The sequence below is a fragment of the Xenopus laevis genome, chromosome 1S (genome assembly GCF_017654675.1).
Source record: "Xenopus laevis strain J_2021 chromosome 1S, Xenopus_laevis_v10.1, whole genome shotgun sequence".
Lineage (NCBI taxonomy): Eukaryota > Metazoa > Chordata > Amphibia > Anura > Pipidae > Xenopus > Xenopus laevis.
The window spans coordinates 118,853,821-118,877,051 of NC_054372.1; the positions used below are offsets into that span (position 1 = coordinate 118,853,821).

Below are 23,231 nucleotides of genomic sequence, written 5' to 3' on the forward strand. Positions count from 1 at the left end.
AAATCCTTATAATATCTTTTATTTCCATACACACAAATGCATTGGGAACACTGCACATTCTATTCCAAATCAAACCATGAAACAAAATGTATCAAATTTGTGTTATTCCTTTACAGAAAGTGAAGAAAAGGGAATATTAGGCTGTTCCAAAAAATAGCAGTGTTTGTATTCTTCTTTACACACTCCAACATTCACTGTATAACCTGAAAGAATTTTCAAGTTTTTGCTTTCCTTTGAATCACTGAACTAACTTCAGGCACCTGTTACATCACACAATTCTTTTGCATTGTCACCCACAAGTTTTCTGTTGGATTAAACTCCTGGGATTGGGCTGGCCACTCCATAATGTAAATCTTGTTGGTCTGGAACCAAGATGTTGCTCATTTACTGGTGTTTGGGGTCGTTGTCTTGTTGTAACACCCATTTCAAGAGAATTTCCTCTTCAGCATAAGGCAACATGACCTCTTCAATTATTTTGATGTATTGAAACTGATCCATGATCCCTGGTATGTGATAAATAGGCCCAACACCATAGTATGAGACACATCCCCATATCATGATGCTTGTGCCGCCATGTTTCACTGTCTTCACACTGTGACTTGAATTCAGTGTTTGGGGTCGTCTGACAAACTGTCTGCAGTACCTAGACCCAAAAAGAACAATCTTGCTTTCATCAGTCCACAAAATGTTGCTCCATTTCTTTTTAGGTATTTCAATATGTTCTTTGGCAAATTGTAACCTCTTCAGCATGTCTTTTTTTCAACAATGGGACTATACGGGGGCTTCATGCTAATAGCTTGGCTTCACATAGGCATCTTCTAATTGTAATAGTACTCACAGGTAACTTTACACCTTCTTTGATCTTCTGAAGCGGATCATTGGCTGAGTCTTTGCCATTTTGGCTATTCTTCTATCCATTCGAATGGTCGTTTTCAGCTTTCACATCTGCCATTTTAAAGTATTTGAGATCATTTTAGCTGAGCTAAATACATCCCTCTCCAATCAACTTTTTAATCAAAGTATGCTGTTCTTCTGAACAATATCTGGAACGACTCAATTAAAGCTGGCCATAGACGCAAAGATCCGAAACGAAAGATTTTATAAACTGTATAGATAAAGAAGGAATGTTATATGTGCTTGTGTTCTTTTCATTTAGTGGCACATTTGAATTGAAGTGAAGGAATAGAATAAAAAAAAAAACTTCGAATGATTTTTTTGGCACCTTCGACCATCGAATTGGCTACTTCGGCCTTCGACTACGATTTCGAATCGAATGATTTGAACTAAAAATTGTTCGACCATTCGAAAGTCAAAGTGCTGTCTCTTTCAAAAAAAGTTCGACCCCCCTACTTCGCCACCTAAAACCTACCGAGGTGCAATGTTATGTCCCCATAGGCTTCCTAACAATTTTCTGATCGAAGGAAAATCGTTCGATCGATGGATTGAAATCCTTCGAATCGTACGATCGAACGATTTTTCCTTCGATCGTAGGAAATGCGGTAAATCCTTTGACTTCGATATTCGAAGTCGAAGTATTTTACTTAGATGGTCGAATATCGATGGTTAATTTAGCTTCGATATTCGACCCTAAGTAAATGTGCCCCTTATTGCCTGTTTTTTGGAAAAAGAGATAGAAGACACAACCTACTTATGAGAAATATATGGAGTTCCCAAGTTCTGAAGATTGAGAAATTCTAAGCAGGCGGCAGACAGTTCACTTTGATGTGGCAATTGCACAGCATCTGTTGCACAGCACTGTCAAGTCATTCCTTACGTTTTCCTAATTATTATGGAATTTCCATATTTACCGAAATTAAAAGAGTGAAATAATAGTACTAATACTGCACATCTTGTAGCAGGACAGCAGCATGTGCAATGGGATAAGCAGATCAAAGGCAGTACGTGCAGGTCAGTTAAAGCAAGCTAAAGCCTAAATATAGAATGAAATGCACTTGCTAATAAATACTCTTTAATTATAGCAATATGTCACTTCCAACTGCTCTAATCTCTTCCGGTAAGTTAATACTTTGGCTTCAAGCAGCACCAGGAATCTGTTTCCTCTCTATGCACATCATTTATTCACTTGTCTCTTGCAAAGTATGTTGACATACCTTTTGTAGATATGCAGGACATCTAAGGACACAATTCTTTTGCTTCTGTTTTTGATTTTGTATGGTTAACTCATTATTCTTCCTCCATAGGGTTTATTATGAATACATGCAGACCTAGGGCCACACAGGCAGTTTGGTTGCATAGAGATCCCCTGTGTTGAAGCTGGGGGTGGCCACCTCATTTCAGCCTCTTTTTAAAGAGCAGCATATATCTATGTAAAATAACTGGGGCCTGTATTAAAAAGGTAACCTGCAGTGGCATGACTATCAAGTATAGTTACTAGGTTTGCCACCTGTCCGGATTTGACTGTCCGGGTCAATACTGCCTGCCCGGTTTAAAACTGCCTGGCCAGTTTTCCTAATTTGGAAAACCGGGATTCCCCAACATTGATGTGACGATTGGCCAATCACCAACTGCCACATCATAGCTCCACCCACTGGCCAAACAATGCTACATCACTGCCCCACCCACAATGACATTGCCATGCCCCATGATGTCATTGCCCCCCCATGAAGGTGGGAAGGACCACTAGGTCTACTGTATGAAGCTGCCATTTATCTGACCATCCTGGTGAAACATGTTATGCCACTAGTAATCTAGTACCTGCACTGTGTAGTAACAGCAAAACTACAGTGTTATTTTTTTTTTTTCAACACAAACCCTATTTAATGGGCTCTCAACTAATACAAAATCATATCAATATACTTGGAAAATGGAAAGCCCATAGAGACAACTCTTATATACGTTCCAGAATCTTTGAATTTATCTAACAAAGCAACATCTTTCCTGCAAATTCAGTCAGGCATATTCAAAAACATCTGCTGAATGAAAAAGCTGTGGAACATATGTAATGATATTAGATGGGAGGAAGGATCTCGGGCAGTGATAAAGCTTTCAGTTTTTCTAGTTAGGAACGTCCAATGGCACATACTATTAAAAAAGTATATTGTCATGAAAATGGTTTATTTACATGAAGCAGGGTTTTACATATGAGCTTTTTTATGAAATATATTTTTAGAGACCTACATTGTCCAGAAGGGAGGGGTTTAGTTTTCCTTTAAGGAAAGTCTTTATGGATGGGTATTGGAGCAGGTGATAGATTTATAATAATGCTTAAAACTTGTGCTTATACAGTTTTAAAACCCAACTAGTCATTGCTACTTCGTGTCTGTTAATTAAATTCAATAGAATATAACAATATAACATATTGTCATGGACCTCCTCGGGCGACTTTTAAATTATAAAAAATATTCCCTATGTAATTGTATTTTTTATAATTAACTAGTTGGTCAGTAGTATAATAACCAATCCTTCAATCCATCAAAGCCCTTCTGACAGTTCTCAATGCAGGAATGAAAGGCAGAGACTACTATGTAAGATGGATAAAAACAATATAATGAACGTTTATTGAGCAGATATGGCAAGAGCCTAAGGCACGTCAAACATTTAAAAACGTACAACTCTAAAAGACACAGGACCGGCTATTATATAAATATGCATATATCTCAACATCCTTTTATATTAGCAAGTAAAGGACATACATTGTAACTGGTGACCTTACTTTCTTTTATAAACATTATACAGATATTATACAATACTACACATGTTAAAAACGTACATACACTCGGGACATATACCATATATTTTTCTTATGTATTTTACAATATCCAGGAAATACTGAATTATTTAACATTTGTTGATTTTTTTTAAAATTAATATAAAACTTGCATAATACACCCATCCCGAAAGCTTCCTTTTTCACCCATCCACTTGTGCTCGTCCATCAAACAAACACTCAATGACCAGCTTAAAGGGAACTATTGCGAAAAATGAAAATATAAAATTTGCTTCATCATACTGAAATAAGAAAGGTTCTAAATACAATCAATTAAAAATGTTGTACTGTTTCTGAAATAATCAAGTTTATCTTCACTATCCCTAGTGAAGATAAACTTGGATCATTCATCTGACACCCAACTGCTGCATGAAGACAGAATGAAGAGAAACAGATGCTGAGAGAGGTATAGTGAATATAAACTTGATTATTTCAGAAACAATGTAGAATGCTTATTTGGTTGTATTTAGAAAGTGTCTTACTTTAGTATGCTGAAGCTGATATTACATTTTCATTTTAGTGATATTTCCCCTTTAAGTGCTGAGGATGTATTAGACAAGGATACCCATTACAGATTGGGAAGCAAATATCAAATGTTCTACATGTAGAACTAGGCAGTAGGCATATGGCACTTGGAAACATTTAGCAACATTAAAAGACAGGTATAGTCTGATATTTGGGTTCTTGGGCCTGGGGTGAAACCGCCTTTCCAAATCTGTCCATGAATGCAAGTGTCCTTGTTCTAGCCAATCACAGAGGCACTGGCATGGTATAATGCTAATAATATATACAGATATCGCTTATGTCTGCTGGTGTGTCCAGGCACAAGAATATTACATTCAGTATCTGTCAGTATGAACAGTTTAGCAGCAGCTCCCAGAGAGGAGAAAATAAAGAATGGAAATGTTTCTTCTTTCAATGGTCTACTGGGCCTCTCTGTGTTGGACTTGGGGGGAACTTTCTGCTGAGTCTGGGTGTGCCCTGGGGAATGAAATGAACATTATTCAATTAACAGGTCTACAGCACAGCACAAGTAAACAAGATCAGCTTTTATTAGAATACTATGTATCTATTAGCAGAACTTACAGGCGACGGTGTTTTTGAGAAATTTAAATGTGCATAGAGAATAACTGCTATATCTTTATGACCAGCATCCAGAGCGATGGACAGGGCTGAACTTCCATCCTAGAAAAAAAGCAAATATTTAACCAATGTACTGTTTGTGGTTCCTCAATAAACCAGAGTTGAGCAGGAATATAACCAGCACTGTGCAAAACATTCACATTCTGTCAGTCTGATGTGTAAAAAGAGTTTTTCATTTGCATTCTGCACATGATGTGACCAACTCCCAGCTCTGCTACTGTATCTCACAGAAACATTTGCAGTTGAATTGTAACTTTTTTCAGTGACTTCCTTCTGTTTGGATGATTAGTTGAAAGGAACATATACATTACATTTTTCTTTTAGTTTGGCAGGAGCACCCCCTGTTGTTCTGTACGTGCAATGGAAGACAGAGTGAAAAAGCTTAAAGGAACAGTAACACCAAAAAATGAATGTTTTAAAGCAATGAGAATATCATGTAATGTTGCCCTGCACTGGTATAACTGCTGTGTTTGCTTCAAAAACACTACTATAGTTCATATAAACAAGCTGCCATGTAATAATGGAGGAAATTGAAAAAAGGCTATATGGCACAGGTTAACTAGTGGATAATGGATAACACCATTATGTTCTACAGAGCTTATCTGCTGTGTTACCTGAGCCTTTTCTCCCTTGAATGGCTGCCCCCATTGCTACACAGCAGCTTATTTATATAAAGAATAGTAGTGTTTCTGAAGCAAACACAGCAGTTTCTATCACAGGTGTCACACTGGGATACCATATTACAGCCTATAAGCACCTACAAATATTGATTCTTAAGCTGGCCATAGACGCAAAGATCTGATAGTACGAATCAAGGATTCGTACAAATTTCGGTCGTTTGGTCGATTGGACAGGTTAAAAGATTTCTGACGGCTGCCGATAATATCTCTGCGTGTATTGCCGGCCGTACAATTTTCAGAGGGAGACTGTCACTAACTTTGGTCGGACATAACTTTCGTACGATTGCTGTCAGGGGCAGAACATCGCCTGATCTGTTCTTTTCTACTTTATTTGATCGGAATGGTTAGTGGCAGGTCGGGAGATGGGGAAGTCCGATCGTACGATGATTTGTACAATCGGATCTTTGCGTCTATGGCCAGTTTTAGGGTCGAAAAGTGGTGAAAATATGCTGGAATAGGCAAATTACAGCTCACAGTGTTCATGGAGCTTTTGTGTACATAACTAATATGTGGTGTATTTCAACACTCATAAACACTCTTCTATAGCTTCTGTTTATCCTTACAGTTATGTACCCATGAAGGTCATAATTATATTTAGGCACTGGAGGCTCGGACATAGGGCTGCAGCTTTAGGGGGTGTCCCTAGAGTGCCTATAGCAACAAAAACAAGCCAAGATCTATTTTTTATTCATTCAGAATTTGTCTTCTTACCTGGATATTTAGACCTACACAACTGAAGTGCAATGGACACATGTGCTATGGGACGGAGCACAATGGAAAAACAGCATGGCAGCCACACAGGACTGGACTGGGATTCATTCCTAGTACACAGAGGCCCAAACAGATTTGTACAACCCCCACCAGCCTGCTTAATAGTCACTTTATATGGCATCTTACAGCAGCCCCACAGATCCGGGCCTGCAGCCACAAAAGCACATGCACCAGAATGTACACTCAGTCTTGTAGTAAAGTATGTTAGTCACTTACATTGTCTTCTAGGGCAGCATTGCAGCCGTGCTGGGCCAGCAGCAGTTTCACAATCTCCACATGTCCATGTTCACTTGCACACATTAGTGCTGTGGAGCCTTCATCATCCTGTATATTGACATCAACTCCACATACCAAGAGGCCTTTGACCATGTCTATTCGTCCATGACTTACAGCAAGCATCAGAGCAGTCTGGCCTGCCTGCAAACATAACATATTCATGAACAAATGAACACAGTGGAGGACATATAAATTATAAACGCAATATATTCCCAACCCTATATACTGCATTTATTGTTCTTATGTTGAATGTTTTCCACTAATGCTTGTTTTTTATTTGTATACAATATGTAAGTGCTAGGAGTTGGAATGAGGCCAATGCTCCAAAGAGCTTACAGTCTGCTGCAGCCTCTACTCCAGTGTAATCTGCTTCAGAATGTTGCCCTCTTTGTTCTCTTTGGTAAAGATTCTGTTAGAACTATTAGCTCTCCTAAAGTAAACCTGATGTAGTCCAAAGACTTTACACAGAGTTAATGACTGGAATTAACAACATGGGACAGATGATGCAGTGTGAATCCTCGCATTATAAAAGGTGGCACCCATTAGCTTTTGGGAAATAAGTCATACTAATATTTTCCCCCTACTCTTTTTTTTCTACATAATATTCCTATATTCTGGCCCGATCATGAATCATGCAGCATAAACATTAAAGGTGACAAATTGTGTGGAAAATAAGAATGTGCCAGTGCATTATACTGCTCCAAATATAGAAGGTGTGTGCTGAGAAAAGGTATGTTTTGGGCTGATTTATTGAAAACTTCTCCAAAATCCCTACTAGCACTTCCCATCTGTTCCACTTCCTGCTTCCCATCTGTTCCACTTCCTGCTGCCCACTTGCCCAGGATGCACAGAGGTCCCGGCAGCACTCAGCACATTGCACTATAGCACAGGAACCAATCAGCAACTAGATGGACCTGGTAGGGAACTGAAGCCTGTCTTTACTTGTTGCTTAAAGGGGAACTATCGCAAATTTAAAATTAAATATAAACTTCAGCATACTGAAATCAGAAACGTTTTTAATACAATCAATTACAAATTCTGTACCGTTTTTGAAATAACCAAGTTTATCTTCACTATCCCTCTCTCAGCATCTGTTTCTCCTTATTCTCTCTTCATGCAGGAGTTGGGTGTTCATTGACAGTTAGATCCAATATATCTTATAGGGGGCTCATTTTGCCTAGAAGATGTATTAGAGCTCACTCTATTAAATCACCAGAAATCCTGTCTCTCTACATGCAGAATTTGTGCAAAAGGCAGGTATTTTGTTAGATTTTGTAAATAGTTTTGGCCAGGAAGGGACTATAGTGCTTGGATTAGGTGAGATGGGGAGCAGAGAGGGGACGGATCTGAGGCGGACGTGGGGCAGATTTGAGGCGGGCCAGGGGCAGAACAATAGGGATTACAAATTTACCATTTTATACATTGACACTAAATTTGTAATACCGGCCCCAGCCTTGGCTGCTATTTTACCGGCTAGGCTGGTAAAATACTGGGCAGGTGGCAACCCTGGTACCAATCAGTAAGTCCAATAGTAGAAACCCTAAAACAACAGGATTGACATTTAACCCTTTACTTGGCAGAGTGCATTCAACAAAGTAAGATCCCTTGTTGTTGACCTGGCTAGCTTTGGCGTTGACATCTCCAGAGCTGAAGAGTTCCTCCACTACCCCCATGTCCTTGGGTGCCTCCACAGCTGCAAGAGCAGCGAGCATTATGGGAGTATAGCCAGCCTTGTTCTGCTGATTTACATTACAGACATCTGCAAAGAAACAAACACTTTAGTGAGGCATGAAGTCATCAGGCCAATCAAAGACACGATTGTATGAGGAAACACACAGACAAATACCATTTATTGCCACATAAATAAAATGTTTTCAAAAGCACACCAGTGACAATACGAATCTCTGTATTAAAATCGATCACAACAGAGAGCTCTATCTCCATCTACAAGGAGAAAACTAACCTGCATCCAACAGCAGCTTTACAATGTCAAAGTTGGAATGGGATACGCTGTAGTGAAGTGCTGTGTTGCCATTGCCATCTGCCATATTTATGATGTAGCTTAAGACAGCGGGGGAAAGGTCCTTGAATGCAGTTATATAATCCTCCACCATTGATGCCACTGCAGACTTTTGACTGGATACTCGGAACCACTCATTTTGTATTGTGTTCAAACACAGCCTCTGCAATAATCATAATAAAATTACATATATGTACAAACAGCTAAAGTGTACAATTTCCTCTAGAAATGTAGTTTTACTTTGCCTCCTGTCAAGTCTTCCTGAAAAACCAGGCCACTGGGACTGAAATGAAAAGCAATTGGGACAGGGTGGTCGGGCCATATTAAAGGGAAGCTATTGAGTAAATTAAAATTTTAAATAAGCTTCAGCATACTTAAATAAGAAACTTTCCAAATACAATCAAGTACCATTTCTGAAATAATCAAGTTTATCTTCACTGTTCCTCTCTCAGCATCTGTTTCTCTTCATTCTGTCTTCATTCAGGAGTTGGATATCAGATGAATGATCCAATATATCTTATAGGGGGGCTCATTTTACCTAGAAGATGTATTAGAGCTCACTGTATTAAAATCCCCAGAAATCCTGTCTCTCTACATGCAGAATTTGTGCAAAAGGCAGTTCATTTGTTAGATTTTGTTTGTACTGGAATCAGTTATTTGAGTGAGCTTGAATACATCTGCTAGGAAAGGGAGCCCCCCTATAAGATATATTGGATCATTCATCTGACATCCAACTGCTGCATGAAGACAGAATGAAGAGAAACAGATGCTGTGAGAAGAATAGTGAATATAAATTTGATTATTTCAGAAACAATTAAGAATTTTTAATTGATTGTATTTAGAAAGTTTCTTACTTCAGTATGATGAAGCTTATTTTACATTCTCATTTTCATGATAGTTCCCCTTTAAGCTCACAGGAGCAGGAGTTGCTTACCCTTATGAAGCACTCACAGAATCTCTGTCTTGTACATATTTGATAGACTCAGATTTTACACTTTTCAAGTATTATTTATGGATTTACATAAAGAGGGTAATTTTTAGATAGAAACATGCCTATAGCAAAATCACTGAACAGCTGGGGTAGGATGTGACATGCAAGCACAAGCTGTAGAGCATGGCCTTTGAAACAAATTCTTATTTAGAAATAAACATCTTTTGCCAGGTTCTATTGGGCTCATGGAAGAAAAGATTCTGTAAACTCAGTGATTGTTATGGCCAACATTTAGCCCCATCATATAATTATACAAAAGGGAAGGGCTGATCCTCAGTGTTCCCTAGCTCCTTAGCAAACAGAAGCAAAGGATCTGATTGGTTAGCAGGAAGCCTTGATGCCTTTCAGAAAAGAATGAGCACTTCTTAAAATAAGTACAGCACCGAGTGACATTGGTCTGTGGTCTCACATTGCCAGAAAAAGATGAATAAAAAGAACTACCTTCAAATATTCAAATTAGAATAAATTATAATGTATCATTGAGGGGAGCTTACCACATCCTTGTTTGCCAACGCCTTTGGATCGCTCACCGTGTCTTTCAGCAAACTGCAAGCCGAGAGCATCTTTTCACTCAGCTCATATCTGTTGAAATTGCAGAGGTTCAGTTAATTACATTTCTGCCTTAAACCAACAATTCCTTTTTACATTTTCGGCCCAACCCAAACTAGCATTTTACTCTGTTTAAAACAAAAACAAAAACCATAAACTCGCACAATACCACAATGCTGACAGAATTATTTTTACATGAATCGTAAAAATGTCACAGTCATTCAATGTACAGGGTGAACCATAAAGAGAAGTATCAGCTGCACCTTGGTAAACAAGGGGAAAAGTGTAACTTCTATAATTAGGAGCATGAAAAAAATATAACTGTTGAATGTATATAGGATGCCAAAACAGAAAAGATATAATGGATAAAGCATAACACAAGATATATCTGAAATAGCACGCATGTAACATTCTGAATATAGAACTATTTTTACATCTATAAAATAAACTTCCACTCAATAGCTTCATTTCTACAGTACAAACAAAGGCAGAGTAACAAAAGCATGACATTCACTCAGCTGCTCTGCTCTTTGTGTGCAACACCTGGTCACAGGAACTCTCCAAATATCAGCCATCACCTGTCACTGTATGTTCTGTTCTTTTATGTCACTTCCCAACAGAACAGCAGCTATGCATCTAATACCAATACATTAAAACAGACTTGATGTCATACCTTCTGTTAGAAAAAATAGGAACATTAAGGGGCAGATTTATCAAGGGTCGAATTGAAAATTCTAATTCGAAATGTTACGTTTTTTTTATGGTCAAAACTGTCAAATTCGACTAGGGAGTTATTCAAATTCTATTTGAGTTTTTCAAAAAATTCTAATTAGATTTTCAAGATTTATCATACGCTGGCCCTTTAAGAATTCAATTTGACTATTCCCCTAGTAAAACCTGCCAAATTGCTGTTTAAGTCAATGGGAGACATCCTGGGATCAATTTGGAGTTGTTTGTCAGCCTTCCTGACATTCGAGTTTTTTTGGAGAAAAAAAACCTTAAATTGAGTATTTAAAATTCGAAAATTTAAAAAATTTATAATAAATTTCAATTGGTCGAATTTCGAGTTCATGAGAGTTTTAAAAAAAAAACTCACATGAATTCGAAATTAGGGATGCACCGAATGCAGGATTTGGTTCGGGATTCGGCCAGGATTTGCCCTTTTTCAGCAGGATAGTGGATTCGGTGCATCTCTATTCGAAATTCGACCCTTGATAAATGTGCCTCTTACAGTCTAAAAAAGTATGAATATGCTCCTGGTATCTACATGATACTAAAGGGGATCAAAACCCAAGAATATGAATTGGAGCAAACTCTGAGCACCTTTTGCAAAGTGCTTTTGCAAAGTTTGCATCAATTCATTTTCTGGTTTATATCCCCTTTAATATAAGCATGGCAGATTATATTTATATTTAACTGTTCTTTATATAGTGAATAATATACCGCCTATTGTAAAATAAAAGGTTATTGTGCATGAGCATCCAGAGGAGCTCCATGATCATATAAAGGCACAAGAGTTTTATACAGATTATAGTGATGACATCACTAAGCACTGTTTCTACTTTCGTCTCAGAAGTTAAGGAGAGATTCACCTATCTCTGTCGACAAACATACACAAGAGCAAATTCATCATTACCTTTCCCTGATTTCCACTTTTTCAGGTTCTTTCTCATTGACTTGCTTCTCCTCAAGGTTGCTTGGAGATCCTGGGGTGACACAGACTACACCGTGATACAGATCCCCAGACTCTTCGTTGAAGCTTTCTTCCTCTTCACATTCATCATCTGACTCTGAGGAGGAGCTATCATCAGAACTTGATTCATCACTAGATGTTGTCTCATACCTTGAGAGAGAAAATAGCTGTTTATTTCTTCTGGGATGGATGCTTTAGGGCAGAGACACACGTTGGTATTCCGGAGATTAGTCGCCCAGCGACAAATTGCTTCTTCTTCGGGCGACTAATCTCCCTAAATTGCCTTCGGAACACTTCGTTTTGTCTCACGAGGAAACTTTGTGCGACTTCGGAACGCCAAATCGATCAGAGTGCCATCCCGCTGGGGATTTACATTCAAAGCCGGTGGGAAGGCAGTTCAGGAGATTAATCGCCCGAAGAAGAAGCAATTTGTCGCTGGGCGACTAATCTCTCGAAATAGCAGCGTGTGTCTCTGCCCTAATGGAATGAAACCTTTAATACAAAGTGTGTGTGTACACATAACTACTGAGCTCCTTCGGGAACTAGCTCGAAATGTTGATATTTTTTTTTCAATAAATCACTTATTTGCTCTAGTTCCCAAATGAATTCAATGCTTGTTTTTGGGTTATATTTACTTTTCACCAGCACCCGGGACAGCTCACGTGTATAGTAAGTAAAGATTAGTGCTCCTCTCTGGTTCTGGTTATTGTCAATAGGTCATTGTTAAACCCATGAATAGTATTTTTTGAATACCCTGTATCTAAGGAAAAGTGTTAGCATTGGATATGAAGATACTGTAGATCCTAGTGAAAACAGCAAACAATAATGGTAAATTAGCTACATATTGCTTTACTGTATTGCTCCATCGGTGCAGTCAAAACTAGGAATCATTTACTTAAAAGAACCCCAGACCTTTTTCCTCATTATGTTCTCTACATAAAATAACAGGTATTAAAACAATATATTATTTATGAATAGCCAACAGATTCCCCAGCACTTTACAGAGATTAAACAATAGTCACATCAACCCCTGCCCTAGTGAGTTTACAATCTAAGGTCTCATATTCATTGCACTATAGTCACATTTATTAAGAGCTAATTAACTGCCTCTATGAGGACTTTTTGTAAACACTGTAATGTGTCTTTTAATGGGTCGTAGTCATGATAATCCAAATTACAGAACGCTTAAAGCACTTCAGCTAATAAGATATCACCAGGAATAGGAAACTCTAGTTGCTGAAGTTACTTTACATGCTTCCCATATCACTTCTTGTTAATTCCCTATGCAATTGCCTGGCAGTGTGATAATTCTTCTGAAATGAGACAGCAGGTGTTGTGGCTTTGTGAGAAAAGAAGGGTAAAATGATGCGGCTAAGGATGTAGTAAGCCAAAAGCAAGGCATTGAAAATTAGCAGTGGGAGCAATATGACATCCCATGTACTGTACTTGGTCAGTTTATTCAGGCCATATCCTATTCATATCCCTGTCTCTTTTTCAAATCAATGCTAGATTGGTAATTTGGACCCTAGCAACCAGACTGCTTAAACTGCAACCTGTAGATCTGATGAATAAAAAGCGTACACAAACCCCAAATAATAAAAAACAATTGTAAACTGTCTCAGAATATCACTATCACTAAACATTCACTCAAATGTGAAAACCCCCTTTATGCACAACATCTGCACTCCACTAATCCCCAGTAAGACATGCCCCCTTCGCACTACTCCGACCTGGTCCATCCTTATACCTAATATGAAAGATTTTGGCCCCTGCACACCCTACACACTAGGCGCACAAGAGATGCCTGGTGCACTCAGGTGGAGGCCCGGCCGCCTCCCAACAGTAACTCCAATGGCACACAGGTCTAATGAAACACCTCAAGTGTTTATTGCAGAGTTCAGTGCAACGTTTCAGGCGAACCCCTTTGTCAAGCCCCTAAGCTTGCACTGCACTCCGCAATCAACACTTGAGATGTTTCATCAGACCTGTGTGCCATTGGAATTTTTCTACCATCCTTATACCTGCCATATCAAGTCAGAGAACAAAAACTGATTAAAAGTAGATACATTCCATATGGATGGACTAGTGTATGAACTATGGAAGACATCATCGCTAAAGTCAGGATTTATGCTCATGGCCCCCTATTGATTCTCACTATTGTGTTACTGGTGAAAAATTTGTGAAAAAAAGACAAATTTAATTGACTCACCCGCCATTTATGCCAACAAACTGAAGATTTTTCTTAGTATTTGTGGATTCCTTTTTCTCATCTTTTCTTTTCATTATAGACTTTAATGTAGTTTTGCCAGATGCACTAACTGCACAAAATGAACACACAGAACAGTATATAACTACATTGTATTAAGAGCAATAACTTCATTTCCCCGCACGCTTTCTATTGAACACGCTCAACAAGACAGTTGGGTATAAACCCCAGCTTGCCAGTGTTGACCATAAACACAGACGTTTGAATGACATTGACATTTTAACCTCAACTACTAATCAGGAATCATCACAGCCTAGAATAAACCATTGTGTACTGTGCCAAAATCTACATGAAACTACTTTCTGGGCCTAGTCCTCACATCAAGCCCCCAAACCAATGTGCTAAATTAAGTTTGTGCCTTACTTCACAAAGTATTATGCTACTGACTAAAGGTGGCCATACATTATAACATTTGGCAACCTTGGCAAACTAGTGAATTTTGCCCACGGTATGCCCACCAAAGGTGGCCCTGAGGCCAAAAAATTAGATTAGATAGGCCAGAATAGAGGCTGTTGGGCTAAGAACTGCATCAATGAGCCAATTTGTTCCTTGATCCGAAATGAAAATCAAACCTGCCCAATTCACATCTGGTCAGTTTTTGACTAGATATCAGTTGGGTAGTTATGTTGGAGGGCCCAAAACACAGGCAGATAAGATGCCAACTCAGGTCTAAGGGTAAGGTCACACTAGGAGATTCGGGGAGATTTAGTCGCCCGGCGACTAATCGCCTCTTCTTTGGGGCGATTAATCTCCCCGAACTGCTTCCCCCAGTCTTCCGTCTGCTAGAATGAAAAAAAAAATCATCTGTAGCATGGCACTCGGGGCGCTTCATTTTCCAAAGTCGCCCGAAGTTTCCTCATGAGGCAACTTCAGGATAGACAGGGAGAAGCAGTTCGAAGAGATTAGTTGCCCCAAAGAAGAGGTGATTAGTCGCCGGGCGACTTAATCTCCCCGAATCTCCCAGTGTGACCTTACCCTAAAGGACATCTTAAAGGAACAGTTCAGTATAAAAATAAAAACTGGGTGAATAGACTGTGAAAAATAAAAAATGTTTCTAATGTAGTTAGTTATCCAAATATTTAATATATAAAGGCTGGAGTGACTGGATGTCCAACATAATAGCCAGAACACTACTTTCTGCTTTTCAGCTCTCTAACTCTGAGCTAGTCAGTGACTTGAAGGGGGGCCACATGGGACATAACTGTTCAGTGAGTTTGCAATTGATCCTCAGCATTCAGCTCAGATTCAAAAGCAAACTGTTATGACCCTAGTGCCCCCCCTCAAGTCACTGATTGGTTACTGCATGGTTACCAATCAGTGGAAACCAAGAGAGCTGAAAAGCAGGAAGTAGTGTTCTGGCTATTATGTTAGACATCCAGTCACTCCAGCCTTTATACATTTTGCACAGCCTCTTTACCCAGTTTTTATTTTTATACTATAAAATGCCTTTAAATTTGCCCGTGCATGACCACGTTAAGACACCAGTGAGATCTTGTCCTTAGAGAAACTAAGGACAACACAATGCAGACTGTTAGATTGGCTCTCGGAAGGGCAAATTATACAAAATAGTAGATTTGGGCCCGAATATTGATGGTACTTATAGGAACTGTTCAGTGTAGAAATAAAAACTGGGTAAATAGATAGTCTGTGCAAAATATAAAATGTTTCTATTATAGTTAATTAGGCAAAAAAGTAATGTATAAAGGCTGGAGTGACTGGATGTGTAACATAATAGCCAGAACACTACTTCCTGCTTTCCAGCTCTCTTGGTTTACACTGACTGGTTACCCTGGTCACCAGGCAGTAACCAATCAGAGACTTGAGGGGGGGCCACATGGGTCATATCTGTTGCTTTTGAATCTGAGCTTAATTGCAAACTCACTGAACAGAAATGTACCATGTGGGCCCCCTTCAAGTCACTGACTAACTCAGAGTAAGAGAGCTGAAAAGCAGGAAGTAGTGTTCTGGCTATTATGTTACACATCCAGTCACTCCAGCCTTTATACATTACATTTTTGGCTAACCAACTATATTAGAAATGTTTTTTATTTTGCACAGCCTGTCTATTTACACAGTTTTTATTTTAACACTGAACTGTTCATTTAAATTACAGGAACTACTTCAGGTCTGATCATGACCAGGATGAGGCAGCTTGAAATCATTCTACATTGTGCTAATTAAGGGTCAGTGATACTTCAGTACTTTTATTACAAAGTGACTCACTCAACATTTGGTTTTGTGGCTGCAGCAACAGAGGAGCCACCAAAAGAGTTTTGACACTTAAATGCTGTGAAAAATTGACTGTGAGCTAAACAGCAAACAATTGCACAGGTAACATTTGGACATGTACTTACTGTACTCTGTTTCGCCCTCAGCTGCGGGGTTGGCTGGAGCACATGCAGGTGTCTTGCTGGCAGTTTTGGGCATATTTTGGGCCTCCCGTTGTGCGGGTGCAGTATTTTGTTGAAGGTGAATAATCTGATCGTTGGTATTAGCATATCTATTGATGAACTGTGATTCAGGGAAGCAATCCACGTTTGATCCTAATGGAATAAACAAACTGTCTTTTATTTTTGATAATGAGTTTATTCACATTCAAATAGCTAAACTTTAATTCAAAGTGAATCTGTCAGAATCAGCTTTATCAATGGCATTCAGGTCACATAATAAGCTTGCTGAAACGGAGCTGGACAAACCCTTTTAGAGATGGTGGCCCACTGATCTTGAGTTATGGGGAAGATCATGATGCCTGATATCATATATTTATAATTTATTAATTGTAAATATTCAAGTTTCTTCTGTCAGATTTCCTGGGAGATGTTGGCTAAAAAAATGAATGAGAAGATAATATACAGTTGCCCTGCAATGGTAAATCTGGTGTGTTTGCTTCAGAAAGACTACTATGGTTTATATAAACAAGCTGCTGTGTAACCATGGGGGGCAGCCATTCCAGCACAGGATACACAGTAGATAACAGATAAATTCTGAATAATCCCATTGTATACTAAAGATCTTATTCATTATCTGCTGTGTATCCTGAGCCTTTTCTCCTTTTCCAGTTTTGAGTGCCTGCCCCCATGCCTACACAGCAGCTTGTTTATATAAACTATAGTAGTTTCTAAATCAAACACAACAGTTTTATCAGTGCAGTAACAGTACATTATATTATAATTACTTATAAAATATTATTTTCATTTTTTGGTGTTACTGTTCCTTTAAGGACAATGGCACATGTAACTCTTTGTCTCCTGTAGGAGATTGCATCTCCTGCAGGACAAAAAGTATTGAAAATAGCTCAATGTCTATATTGTTATAAAATATGTTTGTTTTTCTTAGATCATGCATTTTTTTCTAATTAAAATGTTTGAAATACTCTTCAGATGTAAAGTTTTTAGATAATAGTATACCTTAATACAACTGTTAGCTACACTTCCTTGTGAGTTTTGTTTGTACCGTCTCGCACAGAGCAATTCTACCATAAAATATCACAATTTCGATGAAAATATTTTCATATGCAGATCAAAAATGCTTAGTAACTAAATGCAGGTTCGTTCTTTTACTGTTTGTTGCTACTGGCAATTGAAACACTGGTTTAAAATAGCCATATTATTACATTTTTCTGCTTAGATAAATAAATATACTTATATTTAGCCACACTGTTAAGAAGCAGGCTTGGAATCCAAAAGCAGGCAAAGAATACAGTGCAAGCGCTACCAACCAACTAGTACATTATATTCAACGTTAAATGGCTGCTAGAGGGGTTATTAAAACATAGTTCCAATGTCCAACTAACCATGCAGCTTGACAGCCTTTCACCTGTAACTTGTTATTCTCTGGAATGAAACGGCAGCCTCCCTTCTCTTCTGACTCCTAATTAGAGTGTAAGCTTGTTGGTCATTTTGTTCCTGTGCTCAAATCTACAGTGCCTTGTGTGATATGTGTTCCCTGTACATGTAAAAAGAGCTTGGACATAGCAGCAGTGACATTTATACAGAGAAATCAGACTCTCTTTATAAATTTAACTTTATGAATAATGAGTGGGCAACATTACAATGTTATAGAACGGCAGCATGTCCTGCTCTTCAATATTTAGCACTAATTCTGATACTAGTGGTTAAAATACACAGAAGCCAGACAGTTTTTTTTCCATATCAGTTTTGGTGATAGTTGCTCCTATTAATGACCCAGTCCTAGAAATATTCACAGCAAAGATGTTTCTCTGGGAAGCTGTGAAAACATTATAGGCGGGGAAATAAGTTCAGGAAGTGTCCCGACAAAATTAGAACAGAATGTATCGACTGAGAACTCGGATATAAAAAACAAAGCTCACAGTAGTGTGAATGCGACTGACAAGCATTGTGTTGTTTCTGGTAAATCATATAAGTAATGAAATGATGACAAGTAGTGAAATGCTCCAGTTATACAGCATGAAGCTACTTTCCAGTTACCCACAGTAAAGCCTCGTGATACATTCCCAGGGTAGGCTTCAGGTCAGGTGCTTGCAAAAATATTCTCATCATATACGGTATTATCAAACAGAGTGTGGAAAAAATGTATGAGCAGACAAGTCTGGAAGGACAACGTATATTATTCACATGATGCCTGAGAGAAGGAACTATGTGGCTGGCAGCAGATAAGCTCTGAGTAACAGCGCAATGCAATATCAGATACATGGTATATGACATCTTAAAGGAAAACTATACCCCACAAACAATGTAAGTCTTTATAAAAAGATTTTGCATAAAACAAAATTGGCATTTTAAAAAATTAGGGCCGCCCCTTGGGATCCTATGATTCCCGGTGCACACAAACAAATAATACATGTTAGGTCACATGAGCCAATTAACAGACAGAGTTGTGTCTTTTGCTTCCACACTTCTGTTACAGTTAGAGTTGCAGTATTTCTGGTCAGGTGATCTCTGAGGCAATACTGAGAAAACCACGCGCACACTCAGGCCCTTCGTTAGGTAATGCTGGTGCCCAGGACCTGAGGGAGACGGCACTCCCAATGGATCAAGGAAAGAGAGAAAGGTCTGGCACACAGAGCAGTTTAAACCGGGGTGCAACCCCTGGTGTGTTTATTGCATCAACAACGTTTCGGAGGGCGTTCCCCCTTCGTCAGGTGTGCCAGACCTTTCTCTCTTTCCTTGATCTCTGAGGCAACACACAGACCATCATGAAATGGTGGTTCAAGGCAAGAGATATTATAAAAGGGCAACATTTACTTAAATATATATTCCAGTTCGGTAAAATTCTTAAATATGCCACTTAATATAATATAAACTATTTGTTGCTTAAGTATTCATTTTGGAGGTATAGTTTCCATTAAGCACACACACTCACTAGGCAATACATAAACAATTCTATTATTAATAAGCACTGAAATCAGTCTGAAATCCCCATACAACAGAAGAGAAACAGCACTGTACCACACAACTCCAATAAATAGCAGACTATATAGGAAAGTTGTGCCCGAGTCACAAGTATTCATGAATAAAGTACATCAAGAACGGAGTCATCCAACATATTACAACAAAATAATAATATACAATAATAATAATCTCTGCTCAAAAACAGTTAATCATTAAATAAACCCAATAGGATTGTTTTGCCACTAATATGGATTCATGCAGTTTAGTGCGCTAGAGTAGGCTAATTTGCATACGGCGGGAAATTAAATTTCAATGGACATATTTGTTACATTAAATACATTACACTACACAAGCCCAGGAAACCTTAATAAAAGAAAATAGAGTTGTTAAATTGCCCTACACATGAGCCCAGTGTATAGTTTATGTGCCATATGTTAGGAAATGTAGGGGGGGGGGGAAGCCGGGTACCCCAAAAAAAATGTACAATCTTTTGTAGCCTATCACCCTGTAAAAAGTAAAAGACGTAATTTAGAGCTTTCCAGTTAATGAGTTTCTGGATAAGGGATTCCATTCATATACAGCTCTTATTGCATTGGTTCTGCCCTATAAATATGAATATAAGCCTTTGATGCTGATCTGTTCCCAGAATGTTATTAGCAGTTACTGTTAGAAAGGAAATTAACCAGAGTGACCCAAGCACAGACACACTGCCAAAGCGAGATTTCATGCTGGACACTCCTAGTATATCTGATTATGTTACAAAGGCAGGAAATATGATGGGTGTTCACACTGACACCCAGGGGTGCTAAGTGTTATTAAACAATAAAAAATGAAAACCAATTGAAAAATTTTCTACATCATACTAAAAGTTAACTCAGAGGTGAACAACCCCTTTAAGTCATTGGAAAGCTACTATAGGTGGAAAGAACAAAGGAGTACTTAAAGAAACTTAGAGTGTGACTACAATGAACCACCATAAAGCACTTGCTAACCCCAAGCATGAAATATTTTATCAACGTTTCGGTCCACGTCTGGGACCTTTATCAAGTTACAAAAAAATGCAAATGAGTTCATTATGTAGTCTCACCCACTAGTGGCCCATCACCAGACCACACCCCTTTTCTCAACAGAGTATTAACCCACGTGTGCCCTTAGTTTCAGTTGACATAATGTATTCAACTTGAGGGCATGACCTGTGAACCAAAAATACATAATTTAAATAACTTGAAGTTAAAACAATGTAACCATATAAGTGTAATTGGTGACACATAGTGACATACATCAATATAATAAATATTATCACACTTTTATATAAATTTAAATAAGGATAGAATGGGAGGGGATTGGGATAGACTATTCTTACAAACGGAGGTATACTGGATTAGAATGCTCAACACTGTAGCTCCTAGAGGCTTAAATTACTGTTCCTTTACACCTTTTCTACATGTGTAATCCTCAAAAATATTGTTGGACTCAATAACTATGCTGTCTATGCTGAAGTGTGATAATATTTATTATATTGATGTATGTCACCAATTACACTTATATGGTTACACTGTTTTAACTTCAAGTTATTTAAATTATGTATTTTTGGTTCACAGGTCTGAAACAATGGGCACACGTGGGTTAATACACTCTGTTGAGAAAAGGGTGTGGTCTGGTGATGGGTCACTGGTGGGCGATTCTACATAATGAACTCATTTGCATTTTTTTTATCTTGATAAAGGTCCCAGACGTGGACCGAAACATTGATAAAATAAAGTAAGCTATTTTTATACAAAAAATCCTGGAGTGCATCAGCATTTAATCACTATATGTAAACTTTTCTGGTTTGCACCCAGGTATAAGTTCTTGTAAGTATGTGCTTATGCCCTCGTATATATATATATATATATACACACTAGAATGCAGCTCATCCCTTTTTATTGGGTGTACGTAGGTATGGCTTGTAATACATACTACACAACTTAACCCCAGCACTCCAATATATAGCCCCCAAGGAAAACTTATTTTTGCACAACTTAAAGGTAACATTTAGTAAAAAGAGACACTTTTGGGTTAGTCCACACGAGGAGATTCGGGGAGATTTTGTCGCCTGGCGACTAATTGCCTCGTCTTCTGAGCGACAATCTCCCCGAACTGCCTCAGCGTGTTTTCCCATAGGCTGCAATGAAAAGTCGCCTGCGTTAAAGCACACGCGGCAATGCGTTTTCAATAGTCGCCCAAAGTTTCCTCTGTGAGGCAACTTTGGGCGACTATTGAAAACACCAAAAAAAAAAAAAAAAAGAATGGATAAAGTGTATTTATAATTCGTGCATAAGATAAATATGCCACCATTTCCCACTGCAAATCATAAAACTGCAGACAGGCAGGATAACAAACCTGTTTGAGAACATCACCCACTATAACCATCAACAACTTGGAGTCCTATTTTGGAAAAGGCTATGCAAGTAGTTAAAATACTAGGTATTAACATACCTCACAACATTTTGGAAATAAAAAGAGGGACAAAAAAGTTTCCGGGCGTAGTGTGGCGATTTTTTGACCACGCCTATTTTGTGGTCACACCCCTAATTACCATGTTTCAGTTATTACAGTTTTGCTAATGAAGGTGAATTGCCCTTTAAGCTGTGAGTTTAACTTTTCCCAAGGGACCTGTTATTTTATATTGCTACAATTACTTATTTGCTTATTTAGATACATTTGAATTGTTACAAATGTATCTTATCTTCTGTTGTGGCTGTTCTGGGCTCAATGCCAAAAGCCAATTAAGTTAGAAACTTTGTTTCTTTTTCTGGCTGTTCAGTGCAGAGAAAAACGGGACTTTCCAGTACAAATGAGGGACTACAGGTTGAGCTGTCAAAAGAGGGACTGTTCCTCTAAAAACGGGACAGTTGGGAGGTAATTCACACCAAACTTCAGTAGAGAGTACATTACACTGTTGTTCTAGAGTTCTAAGAAGTCATTAGAACTGGGCCAACATGTATAAGAAGAGCGGTCATTTATTTGTGGTCGGCAGGGTGGAGTTAGACTGCTGAAGAAAACTGCAATTATGCAGCTAGAGCTACAAACTGACTCAAGTGAACTCCACACTTATGCAACTTCAAAACATACAATCTAAGATGTTCCCCAAGATTTATAAAGAAGAACCCTCTAGTTAAGTTCTTCGTTTCATAAGCCACTGTTTTATTAAGGATCCATACAAGGACAGCTTAAGGCAGCTTGACAAGAAAATATCTACTATTCATCAGATTTTTGTCTTCGTGTGGTTTTTTGGAGTAGGGTTGGCACCTTTTTCCTTTTGCGAAACTGGGCAGGGGGCAGTGATGTTGGGGGGGGGACAGGGTGGGTGAAATAGTGGTCGTGGTGGATGCCGTGGGGGGGGGGCAGGACTGAAGACGTGGTGATCAGCAATTGGCTGATCTCCATGCCATCCACTTCAATGTCCTGTCCGGATTTCCTAATTTGAAAAACCGGACAGGCACTTTTTACCTGGGCAGCCCATCCAAAAACCGGGCTGTCTGGGTGAAATCAGTGGCAAACCTACTTTGGGGATATGGAACATTGGCTACAATATATATATATATATATATATATATATATATATATATATATATATATATATATATATATATATATATATATATATATATATATATATATATATATACAAATATTAACAAACCGCACTCCAGGGTCTTTGTCCTCTGTGCAAAAAGGTGAGACTTTATTTCAACGTTTCG

The 23,231-nt window shown here is 38.4% G+C and overlaps 1 protein-coding gene across 5 annotated transcripts in view; it reads right to left on the reverse strand.

Moving 5' to 3' along the window:
- Positions 1–4,168: 4,168 nt before the first annotated feature.
- The window catches only part of kank1.S (KN motif and ankyrin repeat domains 1 S homeolog), a 98,247-nt gene continuing 79,184 nt past the window's right edge, over positions 4,169–23,231 (reverse strand). For all 5 annotated transcript variants that reach the window (XM_018243827.2, XM_018243826.2, XM_041580141.1 and 2 more), the window contains 9 exons: positions 16,471–16,659; positions 14,060–14,168; positions 11,794–12,000; positions 10,103–10,190; positions 8,561–8,780; positions 8,214–8,356; positions 6,538–6,738; positions 4,814–4,912; positions 4,169–4,708 (listed from right to left, as the gene is read on the reverse strand). In XM_018243827.2, coding sequence (XP_018099316.1) covers positions 4,643–4,708; positions 4,814–4,912; positions 6,538–6,738; positions 8,214–8,356; positions 8,561–8,780; positions 10,103–10,190; positions 11,794–12,000; positions 14,060–14,168; positions 16,471–16,659 — 1,322 coding nt within the window. In that variant the 3' untranslated portion in view covers positions 4,169–4,642. The remainder of the gene's footprint in view (positions 4,709–4,813; positions 4,913–6,537; positions 6,739–8,213; positions 8,357–8,560; positions 8,781–10,102; positions 10,191–11,793; positions 12,001–14,059; positions 14,169–16,470; positions 16,660–23,231) is intronic.